Source organism: Ochotona curzoniae, unplaced genomic scaffold (assembly GCF_017591425.1).
Source record: "Ochotona curzoniae isolate NIBS_2020 unplaced genomic scaffold, NIBS_Ocur_1.0 scaffold_4701, whole genome shotgun sequence".
Classification (NCBI taxonomy): Eukaryota; Metazoa; Chordata; class Mammalia; order Lagomorpha; family Ochotonidae; genus Ochotona; species Ochotona curzoniae.
This window is the reverse complement of record NW_024467122.1, coordinates 41,170,831-41,196,363: the sequence shown is the minus strand read 5'-3', so window position 1 is coordinate 41,196,363 and position 25,533 is coordinate 41,170,831. Positions and strand designations below refer to the sequence as shown.

The 25,533-nt window shown below is 45.5% G+C and overlaps 2 protein-coding genes across 10 annotated transcripts in view; both read right to left on the bottom strand.

Moving 5' to 3' along the window:
- Window positions 1-5,941, bottom strand: part of CHD8 (chromodomain helicase DNA binding protein 8) — a 73,936-nt gene extending 67,995 nt beyond the window's left edge. For 5 of the 7 annotated variants that reach the window (XM_040969857.1, XM_040969866.1, XM_040969864.1 and 2 more), the window contains exon 1: window positions 5,875-5,941. The gene's annotated coding sequence lies outside the window, so the exon portion shown is untranslated. The remainder of the gene's footprint in view (window positions 1-5,874) is intronic. The other 2 variants (XM_040969862.1, XM_040969860.1) reach the window with 2 other exon arrangements.
- A 3,000-nt stretch (window positions 5,942-8,941) lies between these two features.
- On the bottom strand, window positions 8,942-25,532 carry RAB2B (RAB2B, member RAS oncogene family). Of its 3 annotated transcripts, XM_040970046.1 has the most exons (8): window positions 25,204-25,532; window positions 24,665-24,736; window positions 21,826-21,893; window positions 18,459-18,541; window positions 18,162-18,254; window positions 14,086-14,197; window positions 12,508-12,576; window positions 8,942-10,428 (listed from the first exon to the last, which is right to left on the bottom strand). In XM_040970046.1, exons 1-8 carry the CDS (start codon window positions 25,247-25,249, stop codon window positions 10,324-10,326), a joined length of 648 nt encoding a protein of 215 aa, XP_040825980.1. In that variant the 5' UTR covers window positions 25,250-25,532; the 3' UTR covers window positions 8,942-10,323. The 3 variants fall into 3 exon arrangements, with proteins under 3 accessions (XP_040825980.1, XP_040825981.1, XP_040825982.1); XM_040970047.1 differs by lacking the exon at window positions 12,508-12,576; XM_040970048.1 differs by lacking the exon at window positions 24,665-24,736 and having other exon boundaries at window positions 25,204-25,401.
- Between the last annotated feature and the right edge of the window lies 1 nt (window position 25,533).

Here is a 25,533-nt window from a genome sequence, read left to right as displayed (position 1 = left end):
AGGAACAATTTAAGGAGCCTGAAGGTTTTATATTTCTTGAATATCCTTACAATAAATCAGGAGTCCTTCCTCAGAAAGCCAGTAACAGTCCTAGTAGAATTATGGACTCTAGGAACAAATCAGTGTTTTTACAGAATTACCAATTACTGGAAGAGCGGGATGGTGAAAAGATTAGTGCTACTACATCAGAGATACAGACAAACAGGGAGAGAACAGGCGCAGCCCTAGACATTATTACCTAATTATTTCTTTCCATTATTTAAGATTTTATTTTATTTTTACTGGAAAGCCAGATATACAGACAGGAGGAGAGACAGAGAGGAAGATCTTCTGTCCGATGATTCACTCCCCAAGTGACCATAACGGCCAGTGCTGCACAAATCCAAAGCCAGGAGCCAGGAGCTCTCCTGGGTCTCCCACAAGGGCACAAGGTCCCAAGGTTCTGAGACATCCTCAACTGCTTTCCCAGGCCACAAGCAGGGAGCTGGATGCAAAGTGTGGCCGCCAGTATTAGAACGGGCATCCATATGGGATCCCGGCACGTTTGAGGCGAGGACTTTAGCTGCTAGGCCACCTCGCCAGGCCCTACCTAATTATTTCAATGACACGCCATTTACTCATCTTTTAAATATTAAATATTCTGAAAATACCAAGCAAAACAAAGCTGTGGCTCAACAAGCTAATCCTCCATCTTTAGGCACCAGCATTCCACATGGGCACCATTTCATGTCCGGCTGCTCTATTTCCCTTCCTGCCCCCTGCTTATGGCCCGAGAAAGCAGCAGAGTTTGGCCCAATTTCTTGGGTCTCTGCACCCTCTGCACATGGAAGACCTGGAAGACGTCCCTGGCTACGGTTCAGCTAAGCTCTTGCTGTTGTGGTCATTTGGGGAATGAAACAGCAGATGGAAGCTCTTCCTCTCTGTCTCTCCTTCTCTGTAAATCTACCTTTATATTAAAAATAAATAAATCACCAAGAAAAAAACAAACATGAACCTGCAGAGCTGGTCTACAGCACATTAAATCACCACTTGAGATATAATCATTCCAGATGTTGGAGTGCTGGTTCAAGACCCAGCTGGTGTGCTTCTAGTCTAGTTCCCAGATGAGCCTGGGAAGGTGGCAGAAGATGTTCCAAGCACCTGGGACCCTGCCAGCCATCTGGGACATCTGGATACAGTTCTGACTCCTGGCTTTGGCTTGATCCAGACCCAGCTGTTACAGCCATTTGTTATTTGTTGAGTGAACCAGCAAATGAGGGTCTGTCTCTTTCCTTTGACTTACTTTCTCTGTCACTCAGTCTCGTCTAATAAATAATTCCTAGGAAAAAAAAAGAGAGAGAGAGAAGCCAAACACCATAAATATCTCTGGAAAAAATGAGAAGAAATAAAATCAAGGCTACTTCCTTCTTTCGATGACAAAGTGAATCCTTTGTTCGTAACTATACAGAATGGTAAATTATTCTTCCAGGAAGCCGTCAAACAAAGTAGTAAGAACATATGAGACAATCTGGATGTGATGAAGGCAGAATGCTGTCCAGGTTCCCGATCCTGCCTCAGCACGGGGCAGGGAACCATTCCCAAGGAAGACAAACGTGAAGTCATTTCCCATGTTAGGTTCATTTCCATCTTGCCCTGCTGGATTTTTGAGCAGTATAAAAAGTGTAAAAAATTCATTGAAAAGTCTTCGGCAATCTAAATTTGTCGGTTGACTATTTTGCTTCCTGTGACTTTAAACAACTGACCAAGCGTAAAAGAACTATTACCTACAGAACAGCTTCACGAGCCCCTTACACCTGTACTTTGTAGCTTACATTCAAGACAGTCAATTAACTATACAGAGGTGGACTTATTTCATAATAAATATACTTGCACAATGAAAAACTGAAAGGACATGTGAAACAGAAAACACACACAAAAAAAGAGCCAAATGGTGACTTCACACACACAAGCAAAATAAAGCCGAGAGACTAAAGTGAAAAGATTAGTAACGCAGGACAGAATTTAGACTACAGAAAATGGCTAAATTTTTAGGCAACAGAAAACTGTTCATACAACACTTTTGCTACATAGGAATATAACCATGAGTTTGGTTCTAGATACAAAAAGAATCACATCTTAAAAATTAGAATCTCTACTTTATAAGATCTCCCCTAGGCATCACCACTACTGCATGCAAGTTAAACTGCTGCCAGAAATGCTGGTATTGAATACGGGCACCAGGTGAGTCTCTGCAGCTCCACTTCCCATCCACCCGCCTGCTAATGCACCAGGGAAACCAGCAGAAGACAGGCTAAGTTCCTGGGCTCCTGCACCTACATGTTGCAGAAGACACTTCAGGCTCCTGGCTGTTGTAGCTATTTGGGGAGCAAACCATATGATAGAAGGTTTCTCTCTCTCTCTCTCTCTAACTCTGCCTTTCAGATAAATCTTATAGAAGAAAAAAAAAAAGTCTCACCTCTCACCTAGTGGTGGGCATTTGGTACAATGGTCAAAGTACCACTTAGGGGGCCCAGTACAATAGCCTAGTGGCTAAAAGTCCTCACCTTGAACTCTCGGGGATCCCATATGGGTGTCGGTTCTAAACCTAGCACCCCTGCTTCCCATTCAGCTCCCTGCTTGTAGCCTGAGAAGAACAGTCAAGGACATTCAAAGCTCCTTGCAATCACTGGAGAAACCCAGATCCAGAAGAAGCTCCAGGCTCCTAGCTTCAGATCTGCTCACCTCTAGCTGTTACAGTCACTTGGGGAGTGAATCAACCAACAGAAGATCTGCCTCTCTGTATATCTGACTTTGCAATCACAAATAAACGAACCTTGGAAAAAAAAAAAAAGATTTATGTCCTTAAAAAAAAGGTAGCACTTAGGGATTCCCACATGGGTTCTATTTCTGACTCAGCAGGTGACAGCTCAGAGTTGGGATCCTGCCATCCTCCTAGGAGCTCTGGGTTGGGTTCTAGGCTCCTGTGAGCATCCACGGAGTCAATCAGTAGAAGGAAGATCTCTGTCTCTCTGCCTTTGAAATAAATACAGGTTTGAGCTAAAGTTGCAAAAAAAAAAGGAATAGTTAGTGTATGTTCAGGAACAGCTGAGTCCATCAAGGAATCAAATGCAAAAAGTAAAATAGTGAATAGCAAGGTGCTCACAGGAGAGCAAGGTCAGGTGCTGCAATGACCTGCAGACAGGACTTGCTCCAATCCGAGTCCAGCAGTAGAGGGGCCAGAGGGTGGAGCCTCCAGAGGAATATTTACTTTCAGTTTTCCTCCTGATATTAGGTTCAGTGAAAGCCCAGAATAGCTTCACACTCCCGAGGCTCAGGACAAACAATATTGTTAAGCCAGTCCACACACAACGGAAACGCTACAGTCTGTGCACAGGTGACAATATCCAACCTCATGCTTTTCATCAGTGAGTGGCTTTTTGCACTCACAAATACTTTTTTTTTTGAAGATTTATTTATTTATTTGGGGGAAGGCAGATTTACAGATAAAAGGAGAGACAGAGAGAAAGATCTTCCATCTGCTGGCTCATTCCCCAAGTGGCTGCAACAGCCAGAGCTGAGCTGATCCAAAGTCAGGAGCAAGGAGCATCCTCCGGGTCTCCCACATGGTTGCTGGGTGCCAAGGCTTTCAGCCGTCCTCAATTGCTTTCCCAGGCCACAAGCAGGGAGCTGGATGGGAAGCGGGATGCTGGGATTATAACTGGTGCCCATATGTGATCCTAGCACCTGTAAGGCGAGAACTTTAGCCACTAGGCTACTGCAATGGACCCCCTCACAAATAAATCCTAAGTGTGTTAAGAAAAAGTTCTTTCTTTAAAAATATATACCGGGCCCGGCACAGTAGCCTAGCGCCTTAAGTCCTTGCCTTGCACATGCCAGGATCCCATAGAGTCGCCGGTTCTAATACTGGCAGCTCCACTTCCCATCCAGCTCCCTGCTTGTGGCCTAGGAAAACAGTAGAGGACGGTCCAAAGCCTTGGAACCCTGCACCCAAGTGGGAGACCCAAAGGGGGCTTCTGATTCCGGGCTTCGGATTGGAGCAGCCACTTGTGGAGTGAATCAATGGATGGAAGGCATTTTTCTTTGTCTCTCCTCCTCTCTGTAAATCTGCCTTTCCAATAAAAATAAATAAATCTTTAAAAATACTTAAATAAAAATAAAAATATTTACAATACTTTTTTTTAAACCTTGATTTTCTTCTCCATCTTCCATTACCCTTCAGAAACTGAATCCTTTGTAGAAAAATGCCAATTTTTCCCCATTGCAATGGAAATTTTGCAGTAGTGAGTACTATGACCCCCAAATTCCTCCAGCTCATCACCCAGTGATGTTACAGAGAAGGCTCTCCCAGCACCTGCTGCATCCACATTTTCTAGTGATTCACACGCAGTTAAGTAAACTTATTTTTCCATCCCAATCGAAATTCATGTTGTCACTCTGAGAACTGACAAAATCAAACGGCCAGAAACACAGGCTAGACCCACGGTGCTCCAAGGCGTACACTGACTACCTCACACACTGCCCCTCGGATCCCAGCCTGCATTCCTTACTCCTATGCTATTAGTTTTAAACCTCCCTGCAACCCAATCTCTTCACACACATCCACCCTCTCCTTAAGCCTATGGCCTTCACCTTGTCTTGCAGACCTATTGGCCTGCCATTTTGGCAACCAAGGGATTTCTTAGCAAATGTTGTTTTTCCTATAACTTCTTTCAAGGTTGATCACAGTTGGTTCTGAATATCTACTGGCTGGGTAACCCCTGAAAATCCCTAAACGGAAAAAAATGTTATCCCTATCATAAATCTACCTCCCAGAAGGGTCCTCACCTCAGCGACTGCTAAGGATAACCCAGGGAGACTCGGACAACTGAACAATATGGACATGAAGTGATCTGTGCATGCTGACGCGATGTTCGGGTGCAGCCAACACAGCTCATACAGCAGCCGGGGCCTGTGGGCGGGCATGGAGTCCTCAATCGGCCTCACTTTGCTCTGTCACTTTACTTGTGCTCACAAGACGCTAATCACATCAGGGCTGCTCCTGAAGAGACAGGATCCGTTGCCTCTGCACAGCTGCTGCAGTGGCAGGGAAATTCCCTGCGACACCAGACAGGTAAATACGGAAATTGTACTGGCTAGGAGGCAGGGGGAGGGGTCCTCTACCAGCGCAGTTTACATAATGCAACAGAAAACACACACACACACACCAGCGATCTGCAGACCTGTCAAGGGAAATGCAAGCCTGCAGCTGCTTTCTTCCACTGCCCACCCCCACCTCCAAACACTCTCCAAGAGCCTGCTCTTCACCATCCACCCCCCAAGACCCAGAGAAATCACACCTAAGCACGAATAACCATCTCCACGCGCTCACCTCAGGCTGTCCTACCCACCTTCATTATTAAAATACAAGAAAGAAAAAAAGGGGGGAGGGGAGATAAGAAAAATATATATAAAGCAGGAAAGGAAGAACCCTAAACTCCCACTTGTGAGTTCAGAGTATGGAGTAACCAAATGGAGCCGGGGAGTTTTCCCTTCCCCGTTACGGGGGAAGGCGCACCAGGCGTAGCCTGCGATCGGCACCACGCCCAGGAATGCAATGACAAGCCCTAAAAACTGCCCCGTGGCCCACGCAGCCCCCTCGCGGCCGGGCAGGCGCGCACCCCGCGGCCCCGCAGCCGCCCTCACCCCTAGCCTCTCACAAAGGAGAATGGTTCAGTCCAGAGCATCACCCAGCACCTGATCCCTCACAACTGGGGGGACGGGGAGGGGCGGCGGGGAGCGGAGGAGGATGAGCCCTCCAAGTCATCGCAAGGACCTCAGCTCCTGCAAAAACTCCCGCAGGCAGCACGGAGGGGTGGCTGAGAGCGGGGAGCCTACCTGAACTAGGTCCGGGTGCCTCCTATCCACTCAGCGTCTCCACTCACCCTCTCGGAGAACAAGGCGCCTTCCGGCGGAGCATGGCCAGCCCTCGCCTCAACCTAGCTTGCTAGTAGTCCATTCTCCCGAAGCTCCACCCCCCTGCGCTCCCGCCCGCCAATGGCAGCGCCTCGGCCCGCCTCTTCCAGCGAGCTAGTGTGAGCGCCATCCAGGAAGTCTCTTGAGAGTGGGCGGGCCTAAAAGGCTGAGGAGGGTTCGTAGGCAGCCACGGATCTGCCTGATTGGAAATAAAGTCTGGCGGCAGCTCGGCGTTGACGGTTCACAGGCGGCCAGGCCGCGCTGCGTCTTTTTTTTTTTTTTTTGGCCCCAGCCGTTGGGGGCGCTCTAACCTAAAACAACACTTCTTTGCCTGTTTCGGGGAGGCCATCTTGGATCAGGCTGCTGCCTTCGGGGCGGGGAGGGGGCCAAGGGCTCCAAGGGCGCGATGCTGGTCTGTCCTGCGTTCGGTCCCTCGCCCGGGCTCCGAACCCCACAGGCTCGGGCGGTCGAGATGGCCCGCAGTCACGACGAGGAGCTCTGCAAGGATGCCGTGCGCGGCCAAAGGCAGCCAGCGACCGCCTCCACCTAAGTGGAGGAGAGAAGCGTGTTTACCAAGGAGGCAAAGATCGGGTGTTAGCAGTTTCTAGAATGATTTTTTTTTTCTTAGAGAATTCATACTCTCCCAGGATTATCAGACCATGACCAACATAAATCATCGTATTTGCTTTGCTTGCAAATTTCCCAGTCTTTTGACCTTGGTGATACCAATGACCCTGATTCAGGGAAGATATTTATTTATTTATTTAAAGGTTCAAAACTCATCAACAACAGAGCCTAACTACTCTGACGGAAGCAGCCAGAGTTGAGCTGATCAGAAGTCAGGAGCCTCTTCTAGGTCTCCATGTGGGTGCAGAGTATCAAGGCTTTGGTCCATCCTCCACTGCTTTCCCAGGCCATAGGCAGGGAGCTGAATCAGAGGTGGAGCAGACAGGACATGAACTGAGGACCACTGAGGGCAAGCGGAGGATTAATTAGCTGAGCCATTGCTCCAGCTCCAGAGGGTGATTTTCTAATAAAATTAAAACTGGGAAAGGAAGGGTCCTGCGCGATAGCATAGCAGTTAAAGTCCGCGCCTTGCACGCCAGGATCCCATGTGAGTGCCGGGTCTAATCCTAGGGGTCCCGCTTCCCATCCAGCCCCCTGCTTAAGACCTGGCAAAGCAGTGGAGGATGGCCCAAAGCATTGGGACCCTGCACCCACGTGTGGGAGACTCAAAAGAGCTCCCGTCTCCTGACTTTGGATTGGTGCAGCTCCGGTCATTGCAGTCATTTGGGGAGTGACTCAATGGACCAAAGATCTTCCTCTCTGTCTCCCCTCCTCTCTGTATATCTACCTTTCCAATACAAATTAAAAAATGGGAAAGGAAATAATTTCCTTGTGAGTGAAATTCTCTTGGCACTGAATGAGAAAGGGTTTCTTGTCCTTCCTGGTCTCCATTTCCATTGCTATTACAACTTGAAACAAATGGGATTGTTTGTTAAATTGAGCGGATGAGTTCCTAAGGCACTTCTGAAGTATTGTAACTACCTGATCAGAACATGGTTAGGAGCTCAGAAACATCTGGAGTTATAGCAGTCTATTTTATCAGAAAGGTGGTTAAGTCTTGGCCAAACACACGGAATTCCCTATGCATTTCAAAAGATTTGTTGGTCAAATTCTCCGCTAGTCATTGCCTATCCATAACAGTGTGCTTGTAAATATGGCCTTGGGAAACTTCATGGAAAAATGTGTTATTTCATTTTTCTATGAGTATTTTCATTAGCATCATACAGACATGCTCTGTCCAGAACACCATTTGAATTTTCCACAGGCATAGCAGGAGCTCAAACAATGGGGTCATCTTCTATTGTTCTGTTGTCCCTCATAGAGACTGTCATTCTGCCCTTTAAAAAAAAAGTCCTGGGCCAGTGCTGTAACATAGTAGGTTAAGCCTCCAACGATGGCACCAGCATCCCATATAGGTACTGGTTCAATTCCTAGCTGCTCCACTTATGAGCCAGCTCCCTACTAATACACTTGGGAAAGAGCTGAGGATGGACCAATTCTTTGGGAGACCTGCCATTCACGTGGGAGACCCAAAAGATCCTGCCTTTAGACCAGCCCAGAATTGGGCATTGCAGCCATCTAGTGAATGAACCACCAAATAGATTTCTCTCTCTCAAAAAAAAAAATTTGTCTCTCCTCTCCCTCTCCCTCTAGGATTCCACAGATTTACAGAGAAAAAAAGACAGAAAGACCTTTTGTCTGCTGGTTTACTCCCCAAGTGGCTACAATAGCTGGAGCTAAACCAATATGAGGCCAGGAGTCAGGTGCTTTTTCTGGGTCTTCTATATGGGTGCAGGGTGCCAAGGCTTTGTTTTTGGGCTGTCCTCAACTACTTTCCCAGGCCACAAGCAGAGAGCTGGATGGGAAGTGGAGTAGCCAGGATACAAACCAGTACCCATATGCAATCCTGGTGCATGCAAAGTGAGGACCTCAGCCACTAGGCTACTGTGCCAGGCCCAAAATACATAAATTTTTACAAAAATCTTAAAAAAAAAAAAAAACAGGGTCTGGCACAATAGCGTAGCAGCTAAAGTCCTCGCCTTGGATTGGCTCAGCTCCAGCCATTACAGCTGCTTGGGGAGTGAACCATCAGATAGACGACCTCCCTCTCTGTTTCTCCTCCTCTCTATATATCTGACTTTCCAATAAAAATAAATAAATCTTAAAATACTTTGAAAAGTTCTTCCATAACTTTAATCCCTAGGTGGACAGTATCTAGATAATGTTGAGAATGCAGTCAAAAAGACACATGAAATATGAACAGTTTGTACACATGCATATATTTAATAATAAAGCAATACACAAACAAAAAAATTTAAAAACTTTTATGACCTCAGTGCTGTGGAAGAGAACTGAACATCAAATAAAAAAGACAAAGCAACTGCCCCAGAAGAGAGAATGATGAGACAGGCAAAGGCAAATCTGGCTAGGATAGCATTATATTCTCCGAGAAGGGAGAGAATGGTTGGAGAAGTATCCATTTATTTGATTGTACCGGAGTAGTCAGTCTTGCTGTGTGGAATGTAGGCAGAGAAGGGTAGAAGAGGATGGGTTAGAAGAGCAACAAGGAATCCAAGGATAAGCAGATGGAAGAGACAGAGACATGACAAAGAGTGACTCCAAGGTCTTTTGTTTCCTCTGAAGTCCAAAATCAACCTGAAGCTTTAAAATGTCAGTCCAATTTAATGATCACAGAATGAGTAGCACTGAGCGTGGTAAAGGAATGGGTGGCATTTGCGAGGATGCTGTATAAAAATAAAGGGATGACAGGAGTCTTGCTCTCACCGAGCTTACAACCTACATGAGGAGGCAGATTCCACAGGAAGAACAGCCACAAAGCATATTTACAAAGTAACATATGTAGAAATAAATATACATATGAGTATACATATGGATAACCGGCATGAAAGCTAAGGGATACTTTGTCAATAACCATTTAGGTCTTAGGTCACTGGAGGCTTCCTAAAAGGCAAACTTTCTGGATTTTTATAATATACTAGAGTGTAGGGCATGTGCAAAGGTATGGGAGTAGCAATAAACATGTCATGTTCAATAAGCAGATCAGCTTGATTAAAGTACAGAGTGTAGTTCTAGCTACAGTGTGATCCAATAGGAAGGGTCAGTTTGGTGCAAGAAACACTGCAACGTTAGGATTTGGTCCCTAAAACAAAATGAACTGGGAATGATTATTTTTTGGAAGTGGTGAGAGGCCAAAGGTCCCAGGACAACTCCATTGCTCGTGAAGGTTGTGCAGTTACTCTAACAGCTAGAAACCAGTGATAGGATGGTAGACATGTGCAGTGCTCTTGAACAAGTGGAAGAAACTCCTTTCTGTAAGAACTCATGAAGTGGCACGGAGACTCCCGCCAAGGCAAGGAGTAGAAAAACTCAATTCCTACGCAGGTGAACTATCATCCAAAGGCCGGCCAGGCCTCAGGGTTCACCTGTGTTCAAGCACAATGTCCTTGGCCTTCTCTTAATAATTCTTGATGGGGGGAGCAGGTTGTATATGGTGATGAAAGTATTTATTTTTGGACTACTATGACAATCAACTTGATCCTAACATTTTGGAAAGTAAAATATTAGGCTGAGAAGAGCCCTAATCTATAGGGAATGGTCACGTCCCTGAAGAAGGACAGGTCGGTAAGGGCCAACATTCTCCCCTGGTCTGTAAGTGGAAAGGCAAAATATCACACATTTTGAAAAGAGGCTGCTGTCAGTCAAAGTGAATAAGACCTCTTTCTTTAAGCCTATCGATCTGAAATTGTTTCAGGAAAAAGAAAAAAAAAAGTCCAGATCAGATGTTCAGCAACAGCCAGAGTTGGCCGCTATGTCACGATTCCGTGGGCAGACGCTGGGTCCTGCTGATGTTGAAGTTGACTGTTGGGGACCAATCTTGATGCCATTAGCCTACAAAAGAAAAGAAGTACCTCAGTTCTAAAGTGAATGGCAGGAAGGGGAAGGAGAAAGGAAAAAAAATCATTAATTATGTTTTCTAATTGGCAAGTAATTAGGTGTTTTCGCTAATTCTCTTTTTTAAATTTAAAGATTTACATATTTATTTGAGTTACAGAGAGAGAGGAAAACAGAGATCTTTGATCTGCAGTGGCCAGGGCTAGGCCAAGCCAAATCCATGAGCCTAAGCTTCTTCCAGATCGCCCATAAGGGTGCAGGGCCCAAGTACTTGGGCCTCTTCTGCTGTTTTCCCAAGCATATTAGCAAGGAGCTGGATCAGAAATGAAGCAGCTGGGTCTTGAACCAGTGGTTATATGGAATACAGGCATTGCAGGCAGTGGCTTTACTCCCAATGCCACAATGTTAGCCCTTCCCCTAGTTGTTATGGAGTAATAATCTATAATAGAGAGGATAAGATGACTAGCTGTGGCACAGGAGTCACAGTTGGCTAGAAGTAGCTTTTGCTTATCCTTTCATAGCTCTGTGCAGAGTGAGGATGCATTTAAGGTAACAGAAGAAAAGGCAAAAGAGCAGAAGCAGTGCATTAGCACATGACTCTGCTTTGTCCCAGAGTTTGTTTTACAGTAGTTGCCTTCCTCAGCAATTAGGATCCATGCCTTCCTTATGCTGTGGGATAGTGAGAAACTGGGTTTGAGAAGAAAGCTTCCCCTAGAGTCTAATAACTAACTTACAATAGTTTAACTATTAATCTCTGGGATCTCAGTGGGGGTGTCTCCATGCTCAGATCCCTGACTCCAGTCACCATGTACATGTGGTGAGCTATACCCAGGCCTGCCTGGGTGCCAGGGGATGCTCCCTTCGGGGTGAGTACACCAAGGAGGGAAGTCTCGTGGGCTGAGCAGGCCCAGGGCCCATCCTCCACCCTCACTGAGTGGTGGATGGGATTGGGGTGGGGGCGCAACCTTGGGCCTGGGGGTTTAAACTTCCTGCAGTCTGTTGGTTGCTGGTGGGTCTCAGGCAGGAGTGTCTCCATGCTCAGATCCCTGACTCCAGTTACCACATGCACGTGGTGAGCTGTACCCGGGCGACCAGTGTGCCATTTGGCAATAGGTTCCGTCTGCTGACCGCCCAGCCAGGGAGCTCTGGGGATTTGGTTCTTTCAATCGCTTCTTAGGTAGCTCCAGGTTGAACCTATTGTGCTTCTTTGATGTGAATTAATCCTAAAGATTACCAATGACAGTAATTCTTCCTTTGAAGAACCTGTAATCACTTAACAATGCTGAGCACCAAACACCAGTTCATGCAAAAGCTAAGGCTCGAGGCTTGACTAGCAGGATCACATCCTATTACCTGACATGATGATGGATCAGGAGAAGGATCACATTAGGCAGGGCCATGACATTAACTAGCACTTGAGAACCATATCCATATTCTGTGGGGGATGTATGGGCCAAACCCTGTGATAATTCTAGATCCACTGGTTAGCTTAAGGGGTGGTGATGGACTAAGCTAGGTATGACCAAGGGGCCTGCCATCAATCACAGGTAAAGGAACCGACAACAGTCTGGACTGGCCAAGGCAGCAGCACCCAAATGTGCATCCTGAATAGGGTGTGGGGTAGGCAGGGCTGCAACGTTCACCAGCTCATACAAGGCTAAATGGAAGGTCAGACTGCGCTGGGACCTGGCCTAAAACTCAATGGCATGTGTGAGAACTGGGTCTGGGAGAGGATCAAATGGAGGAACTTGGGAAATACCCCTGGTGAGTCTTAGCTCCCACTGGTGAACATGTGGTTCAGACCTGGGGGTCGGACAAGCTGGGCAAAGTAGCTCCCACTGCTTTATGTGAGGGCTCCCAGCTTCAGCCTAGCTCAGTGGATTTTAAAGGAGTGAACCAGCAAAGAGATCTCTGCCTTTCAAATAAGCAAACCAATACATACATGATCTTGTAAAAGCTATAACTGGCAAAGCTGTACATCTTATGATGTTAGATAGGTATATTTACATTCTAGAGAGCATCCAGTCATGTTCTTAACAAACCACAATTACTGCCAATCTCCCCATGCTTTCTCACCTCATTGTGAACATCAAATAAACCCTGCTGGATCTTCCTATATATTTCTTTGGCTGTGTTAATGAAGGCCTGAAGGAAACATAAGTGATATTGTCAGCCTTAAATTTCGTGAGGGGAAGAGAATACAAATGTCATCCTTAACTAAATTTTTTAAGGTGAATCAGAAACCATTAAGAAGGGTAAACAATACAATCTGTCCCTTAGATGTTCCTGCAAAAGCCATTGAAAACAGTTTCCCAAAGGCATAGGGGATATAATGTATATTGAATCAAAATATGTCTAGGATTCCTACATTGGCACCCTCTGCAAATGTGACAGACTGTCTTCTCTATCACTTACTAGAGACATAAACACCGGGCTTATAAAAGATGACAGCAGAGCTAATCAGACCCTCCAACTAAGTGATTTTCAAGTAATAGTGATGGCTAACTACACATATCAATGTCCCTCTAAAGAACTGAAGTTAAAAAATAGGCTAATTAGCCAGGCTGGGCGGATTACTCCTACTGGTGCAAACAAAATTAAAGTGGGCGAGGGTTGTTTGGGCTTAGACACAGCATCAGCTGGAATCTAGGAGTGGGAGAGGCCTGGGAGGGAAATAGTGGGCTCATCCCTCTTGGGTTACCACTTCCACGGGAGGACATAAAACTAAGACAGCGGCTGGGGTGGAATGGGGTGTGGGACAGACTGGATTACTGCTACACTTACTGGCAAACCAGGGTAGGGGGCGATCCTGGTGGGGGTTATTGTGGGTCGCTCCAACTAGGCTGCAGCTCCCACTTGTTTATGTGAGGGCCAAGTATGTGCGGGGCAGAACCAGGCTGGACTGCAACACCCATTGGTTCCAGTGGAAGTCAGGAATGAAAACAGAACCAACCCAGCAATTACAACCACCAGATGATTGGAGCGATGGACAGTGCCAGGCCCTGTACTTGTTAGCACATACAAGAAGTTTCTTTGGAGATCTTCCTAATCTAAATGCTGGACTCAGAACCCTAACCAAGAAAAGACAGAAGACAGAACGGGTCAACCAACCATCTCAGCTATGATGGACTATGTCAATCAGTGGATTTTTCAAAGACCTCATAGTGCTTGGAGTGGCAAGATTGACAGTGATTCATAACTGTGGCAATATCAAAACCACTTGAGCAAGAACCTCGGAGCATGCCTACATCCGGACCTGAGGAGGGTGGGAAATTGGGTGGGCCTTCTCCCTTAATACCCCCCTTTAAACATGAAGGTAACAATATGGAAAACATACTAGTATTATCCACTTTCCTGTAGCCCTTGAACCTTCTTACTCTAACTAACTATGTAAAGAATGTCAAAATAAATTTTATTAAAATAAAAAAAAAAAAAAATAGAGAGGATGGGGAGCCAAAGTTGAAACTAAGTAAGTACCAGAGAAAGCTCCTCTCCTGAATCCAAAAAAAAAAAAAAAAAAAAAATAGGCTAATTCCCTTATAAGAAGTCATTTAGTCCCTATGAACACAGACATTCTTTCTTCACCCGGGTTTTACAGAGAAGAGAATTCTGAATAGGACAAAGTTAGGTGGTGCTATCTCTAAAGAGCTTTACCTCTTCAACATTGCAGGCTGTTTTGGCTGAAGTTTCCATGAAAATAAGACCATGCTCCCGAGCAAAGGCCTCTCCTTCCTCTCTCTTAACATCTCTTCGGGATTCTAGATCACTGCAAGAGAGTAATTGGGGAGAAAACAAACAAATCCCCATGAAAGAAGAAACTCTATCTCCCAAAGAATGCTTTCAACTGCGATCTGAGAAGATGTAGACCCCACAAGATAGTACTTTGTAGAGGTTCAGCAATTTCTATGACCTCCTGGAGATTCTTCTTCAGAATTAGGGCAATTACTACAGGGACGAAAGACAATACCTTACTCTATTTAGAGAAAAAGGCTCATCAAGGGCTAAGCAAGCCCCATAGTTACTCAAAGTTTATACCCTGTGCTTCTTTTTCCAATTACAGGTTAGCAAAGCAGAAATGATGAAAACGAACCTTCAGGGGCTAGGGCTAGGGCTCAAGGGCCTAATCCTTCACCTGCTAGCACCAGCATCTCACATGAGTACTGGTTTGAGTCCTAGCAGCTCCATTTCTGATTCAGCTGGCCTGGGACCAAAACCTTGGGACCATTCACTCATGTGGAAGATCCAGAGGAAGATCCTGATTAGCTCAGTTCCAGCCATTATGGACCTTTGGGGAGTGAACCAGCAGATGGAAGAACTTCCTCTATCTGTAATTCTGTATTTTCAATAAAAGTAAATAAATCTACGAAAAATAAAAAAGGAAACTTCAATTGCTAGAAAGCATATCATTTCTTACTGGAATAAATCCTTAGAAAGAGGGGATCCTGACATGTGTAAGATAATAATTTAGCCTTTGAGCCACTGTGCCAGGCCCTGGTTTTTATTTTTTGAATTAAAAACAATTTTTTTAAAGATTATTTAATTTTATTGGAAAGTCAGATTTACAGAGAGGAGAAGAGGAAGAGAAGAAAACCTTCCATCTGATGACTCACTCCCCAAGTGACCACAATGGCTGGAGCTGAGCAGATCTGAAGTCAGGAGCCAGGAGCTTCCTCTGGGTCTCCCACACAGGTGCAGTGTTCCTCAATTGCTTTCCCAGGCCACAAGCAGGGAGCTGGATGGGAAGCTGGGCTATGGGGACCAGAACTAGCACCCCCACATGGAATCCCTTCCTGGCATGTTCAAGGCAGGACTTTATCCTCTAGGCCAGACCCTGCGCCAGGCCCTATATTAAAAATTTTTAATTGGGAGGTTTTCAGCCTTTTAATAAATAAACAAATAAAGTCCACTAAAGAGCATCAACCCTACAAAATTTATATTTATCAGATTTCAGTTGTGTGATGAGGAAACTATTCATCTAAATACCAAGCCTAGGGCAGGCAGCTTGATATCCGAGTGTGATATCAAGCTCTGGCTCCTGACTCTACCCTCTGCTGTTGTCAGTACAGGAAGGTGGCAGCAATGGCCTCATGGTAGACCTGCACTGTTCCCAACTCCTGACTCAAGCCCTAGTCCAGTCCCAGCCATTGTGGGATGTGAAACCGGTGAACCAGCAGATGGAGCTCTGTTTCTTTTTCCAAATAAGTAATAAATAAGAGTAAATAAATGCCAAGACTCCCAAATATATACTTCTAGCTCACATACTCCTCTAAGTTCTAGATTAGTTTTCATTTCTATGATGCATACAAGAGACCTCAAGCTTCTTTTCCCCATAACCTATATCTAAACCAGTTTATACATTTCAATCAAATGCACAATTTAAGAACAAACGAACAACAAGTGTTAATAACAACTCCTCCTTTCATGCTCCAAGGATCAAATTCATTCTAAAAAAAAAGTACTTCCAAAATGCACTTTAACATGATCCTTTCCCACATTGCTAGGACACTAACCTAATCAAGCTACCATTCTTTATCACCTGGGCAATTGCAATTGGATTTCTGTTGCAACTGTGTTTCCCTAAAGGGCAATCAAGCTCCCTGCTTATGACCTGGGAAAGTAGCAGAGGATGGCCTAAGTCCTTGGGTCCTTGCCCTCTTACAGGAGATGTGGAAGAAGCTGCTGGCTCCTGACTTAGGATCAGACCAGCCAGTTTCAGCTACTGCAGCCATTTGGGAAGTGAACCAGTGGATGGAAGCGCTCTTTGTTTCCTTCTCTCCATGTGACTGCCTTTCAAGTTAAAATCAATAAAAAGGAAAAAAAGGGAAAAAAAGAGAGAAGGAGAAAAAAAAAAAAAGCAGAGTTACAGACACAGAGAGATGTTCACATCCCTGGGTTCATTGCCCAATGGCTATAACATCTCAGGCTGGGTAAAGCTGAAATTATGAACTGGGATCTGTGTCCTGGTGTCCCGCCTGGCTGCAGGGTCCCAAGGCTTTGTGCCATCCTACACTGCTTTCCCAGGTCACAAGCAGGGAGCTGGACTATAAGTGGAACAATCAGGACCTCAAACGGCACTCAAATGGTGCCACAGGTGGCAGAATAGCCCAGTAAGTCATGATGCCAGCCTTAAAAAATAAAAGTTTTTTGGGCCCGGTGCGGTGGCGCAAGTGGTTAAAGGTCCTCGCCTTGCACCCCCGGGATCCCATATGGGCGCCGGTTCTAATCCCGGCAGCCCCGCTTCCCTTCCAGCTCCCTGACTGTGGCCTGGGAAAGCAGTCGAGGACGGCCCAAAGCTTTGGGAACCTGCACCCGCGTGGGAGACCCGGAAGAGGCTCCTGGCTTCAGATCGGCATAGTATCGGCCTGTTGCGCTCACTTGGGGAGTGAATCATTGGACGGAAGATCTTCCTCTCTGTCTCTCCTCTCTGTATATCCGCCTTTCCAATGAAAAAATAATAATAAAAATAAATCTTTTAAAAAAAAATAAAAGTTTTTAAAGGACTGGGCATCATGGCATACTGAGTTGTCACTTTTGTGATATGAGCATCCCAAATAGGTGCCATTTCAAGTCCCAGCTGCTCCACTTCCCATATCGCTCCCTGCTAGTGTGCCTGGAAAACTGGTGAAAGATGGTCCAAATGTTTGCGCCCCCCAGCCTGTGCAGGAGACTTTAGTGAAGCTCCTACCTTGGCTTGGTCAATCCACAGCATTGTGGCTATTTGGAAGTGAGTCAGTGGATGGAAGATCTCTGTCTCTCCTCTCTATAATTCTGTCTTTTAGCCTAGAGGCTAAAGTCCTCATTTTGAACATGCTGGGATACCATATGGGCACCATCTCTAATTCCAGTACTCCTGCTTCCAATCCGGCTCTGTTCATGGCCTGGGAAAGCAGTCAAAGATGGTCCAAGGCGTTGGGACCCTGCAGCCACGTGGGAGACCCAGAAGAGGCTCCAGGGTCCTGGCTTTGGATCAGCGCAGCTCCAGCTGTTGTGGCTACTTGGGGAGTGAAGCAATGGATGGAAGATCTTTCTCTCTATCTGTTCTCTTCTCTATATCTGACTTTCCAATAAAAATAAATCTGTAAAAACCAACCAACAAACAAAATGTATTATATAGGGCCTGGCACAGTAGCCTAGTGGCTAAATCCTCACCTTGCATATGCAACAATCCCATGTGGATGCTGCTTCATGTCCCTGCTGCTCCATTTCCCATCCAGCTCCCTGCCTGTACCCTGAGAAGGCAGTAGAGGATGGCTCAAAGCCTTGGGACCCTACACCCACATGGGAGACCAACAGGAGGCTCCTGACATTTTTTTTTTTAATTATTTTTATTGGAAAGGCAGATATACAGAGAGGAGAGACAGAGAGGAAGATCTTGCATCCCAAGGTCCTAGGCCATCCTCAACTGCTCTACCAGGCCAGAAGCAGGGAGCTGGATGGGAAGTGGAACTGCCGGGATTAGAACTGGTGCCCATATGAGATTCCAGCACATGCAAGGCAAGAACTTTAGCCACTGGGCCACTGCACCAGGCCTGGCTCCTGGCTTTGTATCAGCTCAACTCTGGCCATCGCAACTGCTTGCAGAGTGAACCAGCAGATGGAGGATCTGTCTGTCTCTCATTCACTAATAGTAGAATAAACTGAGAAAGACAAGAGACCAAGAACTTCAATGTTCACCCATATAGTACCTAACTGACTGTCACCAACAATTATTCAGAGAGGCAAAATTTTACCTTTTATTCCCAATCAGCATGATAACCATGTTGGAGCTAGAGTGTTGCCGGGCATCCTCTAACCATGAAGTCAGGTGGTTGAAGGTTTCACGCCTATAGCAGAAAAGTTCAGAAAGTAGATCAGAATCTTATTTCAAAAATCCCAAGCAACTGCAAGTGTGTGGGGGATGAGGGGGGAAAGCTACATATATAAAGAAAACAATCCCTAGTTAGCACCCTTAAGAGATTCAAGAGGTAGAAAAAGAAAGCTTTAGAGAACATAAGGAAGTCTCCTTCCCACACACCACACCTGCTCACCTTGTAATGTCATACACCAGCAGGGCTCCCGCAGCTCCCCTGTAGTAGGAACGGGTGATAGAACGGAAGGATTCTTGCCCAGCCTTTCTCATCAACATGGCAATAAAAAAAAAATCCCAACAAAATCAAATTATTTCCAGAAAACTGACTTTATCATTTAATGCTACTCTACCACCAATCATTTCACTAAAGAACTTCTTTAAAAATAGAACTTGGGAAAGGAAACAACTTAACTGCCCGAGAAGACCAGGTTGGAAATTAGTATTTTTCCAATGACAGTGCAACTGACATTTTGGCCAGATCAATTATCTTCCTATGAGACTGACCACGAAAATGTTCAACGTTTAGTATCCCTAAGTCTCATTCATTAAGTGCTAGCTGGACCCCAGTTAGCGTGATACCGGTGACCTTCACAGACACTTCCCAACATTTCTTGAGAGAGAACAAGCAGCAACAGGATTGGAAATGTGGAATACGTTCTATTTTTAGTCCCAAACACAATACTGAATAATCACATTAACTTCTGCTCCTGTCCTTTTATCTGCAAAAGGGAAGATTAGCTTAAAAGTCAATGTCCTGTTGACTGTAAACATCCTGGAATAGATTACTGTAGAAAAACTAGACACAAAGCAGTTAAACTGAGCACAGGTTGACTGGAACAGGATTACCTAGATGCTCCTTGCTGGGATCCTCTTGGACAAAGCACAAATAAGGAACAGGGAAAGAAGCCCAGATCCCAGACCAGAGTTTTCCTAAAACAATTCAACTGTTCCAACTAGATCAATATAATCACCTTTACTACAGTAACTAATGAAAGCAATTCACTAGGGAAGAATTTGAGTTTCCTGATGGAATAAATTTTTTCTATAGAGGAAGCAAAATGTCTTTCTTTTGTTTTAAAAAAAATACTTCTATTCAAATCAGCATTACAGAGAGAAAAAGAAAGGGACAGACAGAGAATCTTTAATCAACTGGTTCACTCCTCAACTGGCCATCCAGCTCAGAACTAGGCAGCCAGGAGCTTCTCCCGGGTCTCCCAAGCGGATGCAGGGGTCCCAAACCTTGGCCAACCTCTGCTGCTTTCCCAAGCCATTAGCAGGGAGCTGGAACAGAAGTATAGCTTCTGGGACGTGAACCATCACCCATGTGGGATTCCAAAGATGAGCCTGCTATGCTATAGCAAAAGTGTCTTTTATCAATAATATGACGGGTGCTAAAGGAAAGTCTTCACACTCTTAAAATAATTTATCCTCATATACAAAAGTTGAAAAGACTATGATTTACATTCTTCAGAAGGGAGAAATAAGATTTGTAGAGAAAATGGCAATTGCATGGTTTATTAATACTAACACATTACTGTTTACAATAATATAAGTTTCTTAAATAATATTATGCTGATGATACTAATGAGAACATTACAATAAGACTATCTTTTGACACACACAGTGTCAGGATTATAAAGTGATTATATCTACTGTACATAATCCAAAATCAAAGTTTGGATGTAAAAAGAGAATTCCAAAGTACCAGCTCTAAAATAAATTTGTCAGGCCCAACGTAATGGCTTAGTGGCTAAATCATAGCCTTGCAAGTGCCAGGATCCAATATGGGTGCCAGTTCATATCCAAACTGCTCCACTTCCCGTCCAGCTCCCTGCTTGTAACCTAGAAAAGCAGTAGAGGACAGACCAAAGCCTTGGAACGCTATGTCTGCATGGGAGACCTGGAAGAAGCTCTTAGCTCTTGACATTAGATTAGCTCAGCTCCAGCCGTTGTGGCCACTTGGAGAGTGAACCAGCAGGTGAAAGATCTGTTTTTGCTTCTCTCTCTGTAAATCTGCCTTTCCAATAAAAACAAATATTAAAAAATCTGTGCACCATTTATAGGTATAATGGTTTTACTGGACTATTCTGCTCTGGCTATTGATACTTTTTGGGTAGGAATTTGGCAGATTAATGATCTCTAATGCTCTCTAACTCTGCCTCCCAGGTAAAGTAAATAAATTTTTTTAAAAGATTTATTTATTTATTCTATTTTTTTAACATTTATTTATTTTTACTACAAAGTCAGATATATAGAGAGGAGGAGGAGGAGAGAGCAAGACCCTCCGTCCGATGATTCACTCCCCAAGTGAGTGCAACGGCCGGCGCTGTGTTGATGCAGAGCCAGGAGCCAAGAACCTCCTCCAGGTCTCCCACACGAGTGCAGGATCCCAAAGCAGGTACAGGATCCCAAAGCATTGGGCCGTCCTCGACTGCTTTTCCAGGCCACAAGCAGGGAGCAGGATGGGAAGTGGAGCTGCCAGGATTAGGACTGGCACCCATATGGGATCCTGGCGCATTCAAGGAGAGGACCCCAGCCATTAGGCCACGTTGCCAGGCCCAAGATTTATTTATTTTTGTTGGAAAAGCAGATATACAGAGAGGAGGAGAGACAGAGAGGAAGATCTTCCATTTAATGGTTTACTCCCCAAGCGGCCACAACAGCTGAAGCCAAGCCAATCCTAAGCCAGGAGCCAGGAGCTCTTCCAGGTCTCCCACATGGGTGCAGGGTCCCAAGGCTTGGGCTGTCCTTGCCTGCTTTCCCAGGCACAAGCAGGGAGTTGAACAGGAAGGGGGGGGCCGCCGGGATTAGAACCGACGGCCATATGGGATCCTGGCATGTGCAAGGTGAGGACTTTAACCACTACGCTATCTTTCCGGGTTCAGAATAAATTTTTAAATAAATAAACAACAACAAAAACAAAATTACATTAAGCCAAGCTAAATAATGGCAATACAACATTTATCAAGCTTGAAAATATGCATGCCTTTGGTCCAGAATTTCCATTTCTGGGCACATATACATAGAAATGTTCAGCCAGTTGCAAAAAGATGCAATAAATAATCATGTTCAGTGAAGATTTGCAATACTTGCAACAACCCAAATTTCTATCACTAAGAGGACAGTTGAATAAATTATGGTACAATCTATGACTATGCAGTGGTTAAAGGAATGAGACAGAACTGTTTATTACTGACACAGAAAGGTCTCCAAAACAGATTGTTAAAAAAAAAATCTAAGTCACACAGGGATACTTTGCTACATTTGCATACACTGCAAACATTTGTATGCTTCTATTTATATATCTAGACGCTATCAGTAGTTAAAAGTGCGTGCACACACACACACATATACTGAATCCTTAATTATGGATTTCTCTGGTAAAGCTGAAACCAAGAAAGGAGAAAAATCTTAAAAAAAAATGTACATATGGCATTAAAAATGTGTAACTGTAGCAGAACCACCCTCAAAGCCCTTCCTCCTACATCAGCTTTCACTGTTATATTTGGGCCTTAGCAGGAACTAAATTATTATTCCTTGCTCACCGTATCCCATATTTGTAGCTTGATTTGCTTCCCATCAATGTTGACCATACGGGCTCCAAACTCCACACCTGTCAGTGAAGACCAAGAGAAAAAGATTCTAATGAGCAACAGTGACATGGAACAAGAGGCTCAGGCTTTGGTCGCGCTCAATGCCAGAAAGCCACAGCTGCTACCTAACTACTCCAACTAACTGGAAGCTTCTTGGGGTCTGTGTTGTCACACAGTTGGTTCATCTGCCATCAGTGGTCACCAGCCTTTCACCTCAAGCTGGTTTGTGTCCCCACTTCCCATTCAGCTTCCTGCTATTTCATTTTTGAATGCAAGAGATGATAGTTCAAGTGCTTGAACCCTGCAACCCATATGGGAGATCTAGACGGAATTCCAGGCTCCTGGCTTCTACCTGGAATGCAACGTAGCAGGCATTTGGGGAATTAACCAATAAATGGAAAGCTCGCTCTTTCTCTCTGTCACTCTGCCTTTCAAGTAGATAAAAATAAATACACACAAAAAAATTTTAATGTTTTTTTATTACCTTCCACTGGATCAGACGTGGTCCCCAAGCCTTGGCACACACTAGCATCTCTCTCTCATCCAGATTGTTTTTCCTCTTTGCTGGTTAACTCCTCATTCTTCAGTGTTTAGCCTCAGAGATGCGGCTGATTTTCCTCCCATTTTGCAACAGGAAATTAATGATTTGACAGTATCTGCCCCAACCCTACTCCACCTTCATTGAAAGACTCTTAGCTACTTAAGAGCAGGAACAAAGCTGCCTTACTAAATGGTTATTAGTTCCTCTTACAGAGTAAGTGTCCATTTAATATTCATTACATTTTTTTCTCTGGTTGATGCTATCCTCTAAAGCCTTGTCTAACTCTATCAACTCTTTGGCTCTAAATAAATCCATAGAGGAACTGATACTTCAGATATCCAATTGAGTGGGACTCGTAGGTAGTAATACAGTTAAGAATGGAGAGCTACTAGGGCCTGATGTTATGGCATAGTAGATAAAGCCACTGCTTGAAATGATTGCATCCCAGCTGTTCCACGTCTGATCCAGCTCCCTGCTAATGCTTTTGGAAAAGCAATGAAAGATGGCCCATATGTCCGGACACATATCACAAATGTAGAAGACTCTGATGAAACCCTAGCTGTTGCAGCCACCTGCAGAGTGAACCAATGGATGGAAGATTCTTCCTTCTGACTCTTTTTGTCTTTATAACTTTTTCAAATAAATAGGTAAATATTAAAAAAAAAAGAAAGGAAGGAAAGACAAAAGAAGGAAACAAAGAAAGAAAAGAATGGGAGCTACCAACTTTATGTAGAAAATACATTTTGGGACTGGTACGGTGGTATAGTGTGCTAATCTGCTGAATATAATGCTAGCATCTTACATGAATTAGCTTGAGTCCCAGATGTTCCACTTCCAATCCAGCTCCCTGTTAATGTGGCTAAAAAAGCAGTAGAGGATGGCCCAAGTAACCTGGGCTCTTGCCACACAGGAGAGAAACCTAGATTAAGTTCCTGACGCCAGGCATTTGGGAAGTGAATTGGCAGATGGAAGATTCTCTTTCTTTGTAACTCTACCTTTTAAATAAATACATCTTTTTTCAAAAATTTATTTTTCATTTTTATTGGAAAGTCAGACATACAGGGAGGAGGAGAGACAAAGACCTTGCGTCTGATGATTCACTGTCCAAGTGACCACAACGCTGATCTGAAGCCAGAAGCCAGGAGCCTCTTCCGGGTCTCCCACACGGGTGCAGAGTCCCAAGGCTTTGGGCTGTCCTCGACTGCTTTCCCAGGCCACAAGCAGGGAGCTGAATGGGAGGTGGGATTACAACCGGCGTACATATGGGATCCCAGTGAGGACTTATGGGTTCAAGGTGAGGACTTTAGCCACTAGGCCACGGGTGCCGGGCCCAAATAAACACATCTTAAGAAGAAAGAAGAGAGAGGGAGAGAGAGAGAGAGAGTAAAAAAAAAAAAAGAAAAAGAAAAAGAAACTACATTTGTGTGGCAAGAAAACTATATGTAGACATACAGTTTACTCACCAAATAGAGTTTAATTTAGGCTATGATTACAGAGATTAGAGGGAAAGGTCTATTAAACAGCCTGCAGGCCAGCTCATGCCACGTCTTGCACAAATATCACAGATGAAATTTGTCAGTTTCATCTGTATTTCAGGCTTTTTTTTTTTTTTTTTTTTAGCGAGCTCTTCCATCCACCCATTCATTCCCCAAATGGTTGCAACTGCAGAAATTGGTCTGGTGGAAGCCAGGGGCCTATTCATCTGGATCTCCCACGTTGAGTGGCAGGGGCCTAAGCACTTAGGACATTCTCTGGTCAAAGATAGAACAGCTGGGCCTCCACCTGGTACCCTTAGGATGCTTAGCATTACAGGTGCCAGACAGCTTAACTGATTGTGCAACAACGGTGCCACTCATCTGCCTTTTGATTCTTACGCTGGGTTGGCTCTTCAATTTACTCTGAAATCCATCATGTGAGATTGGTACTAATTTATCACAAACTATGGATGAGTTTTTGAATCAGTAGTGTGGCTTTCGTTGGAATTTTTTCCCAAAAACATACAAATTGCATTTGAAAAGAAAAGCAGAAAAAAACAAAAAACAGCTAATTAGTCCGCATGTCCCACGCGTCCCAAGTTCCCCTATGATGACTTAGTCTCCACGACACGCTTCGTCATTTACCAGGATTTGATCAAACTCTTCACAACACCTAACTTTGGACTAGACAAATGTAGTGAGAAACAACTTTGAGATCGGACACGGAGGGAGAGGCGGTTTAGGTAGTCAAGGCTTTATGAGCTGGTGCGCGTACCTATTGTGAGGTCGTGGACCGGCTGGAACCGCTTGTCCGTAAACTGCAGGAGGAGACATGACTTCCCCACACCTGGAAGGGGCAGTTGTGCATTCTGGCAGTCACGCCGCCAGGAGACACCTCCCGGAGCCGCAGCGTCAGGGAGCGAGCTGGGAGCGGGCAGGGAGCGAGCTGGGAGCGGGCAGGGAGCGGGCAGGGAGCGGGCAGGGAGCGGGCAGGGAGCAAGCTGGGAGCGGGCAGGGAGCGAGCTGGGAGCGGGCAGGGAGCGGGCAGGGAGCGGGCAGGGAGCGGGCTGGGAGCGGGCAGGGAGCGGGCAGGGAGCGGGCAGGGAGCGGGCAGGGAGCGGGCAGGGAGCGGGCAGGGAGCGGGCAGGGAGCGGGCAGGAAGCGAGCAGGGAGCCCGGGCCCCGCCCCCGGCCGGCCCGCCCCGCCCGCTCGTCCCGGTCGCCCAGCCCACTCGGCGAGCCCCGCCCCCGTCGCCCTTCTCGGGAGCTGCGGGAGAGCCGCCCTAGCCGGGACCGCGGCCCACCCGCGGGTTACCTGTGTCCCCGATGATGATATACTTGAAGAGATAAGCATAAGTCATGGTCCCGATTCCGCTGGGTTCCGGGTCCGCCCGACTTCTACATCCACTTGTCTCCGACCTCTCTAGCCACTCAGTCTACCGAGCTCTTTAGTGTTTTTTTTTTTTTCCGTCTCTGGCCCCTCTAGCCAGATCGCGTCTCTATTGCTCTCCCCACACCTCCGCACTCGGCCAGGAGTCCTCGGACTGGAGCACTTGTACAGGCCATTATCCCACCAAGCTCCAGGGGGCGATATCTACCTTTTCCGTCCGCTCGGCGCCCAGACCCGCCTCAGCCCCGCGACGCT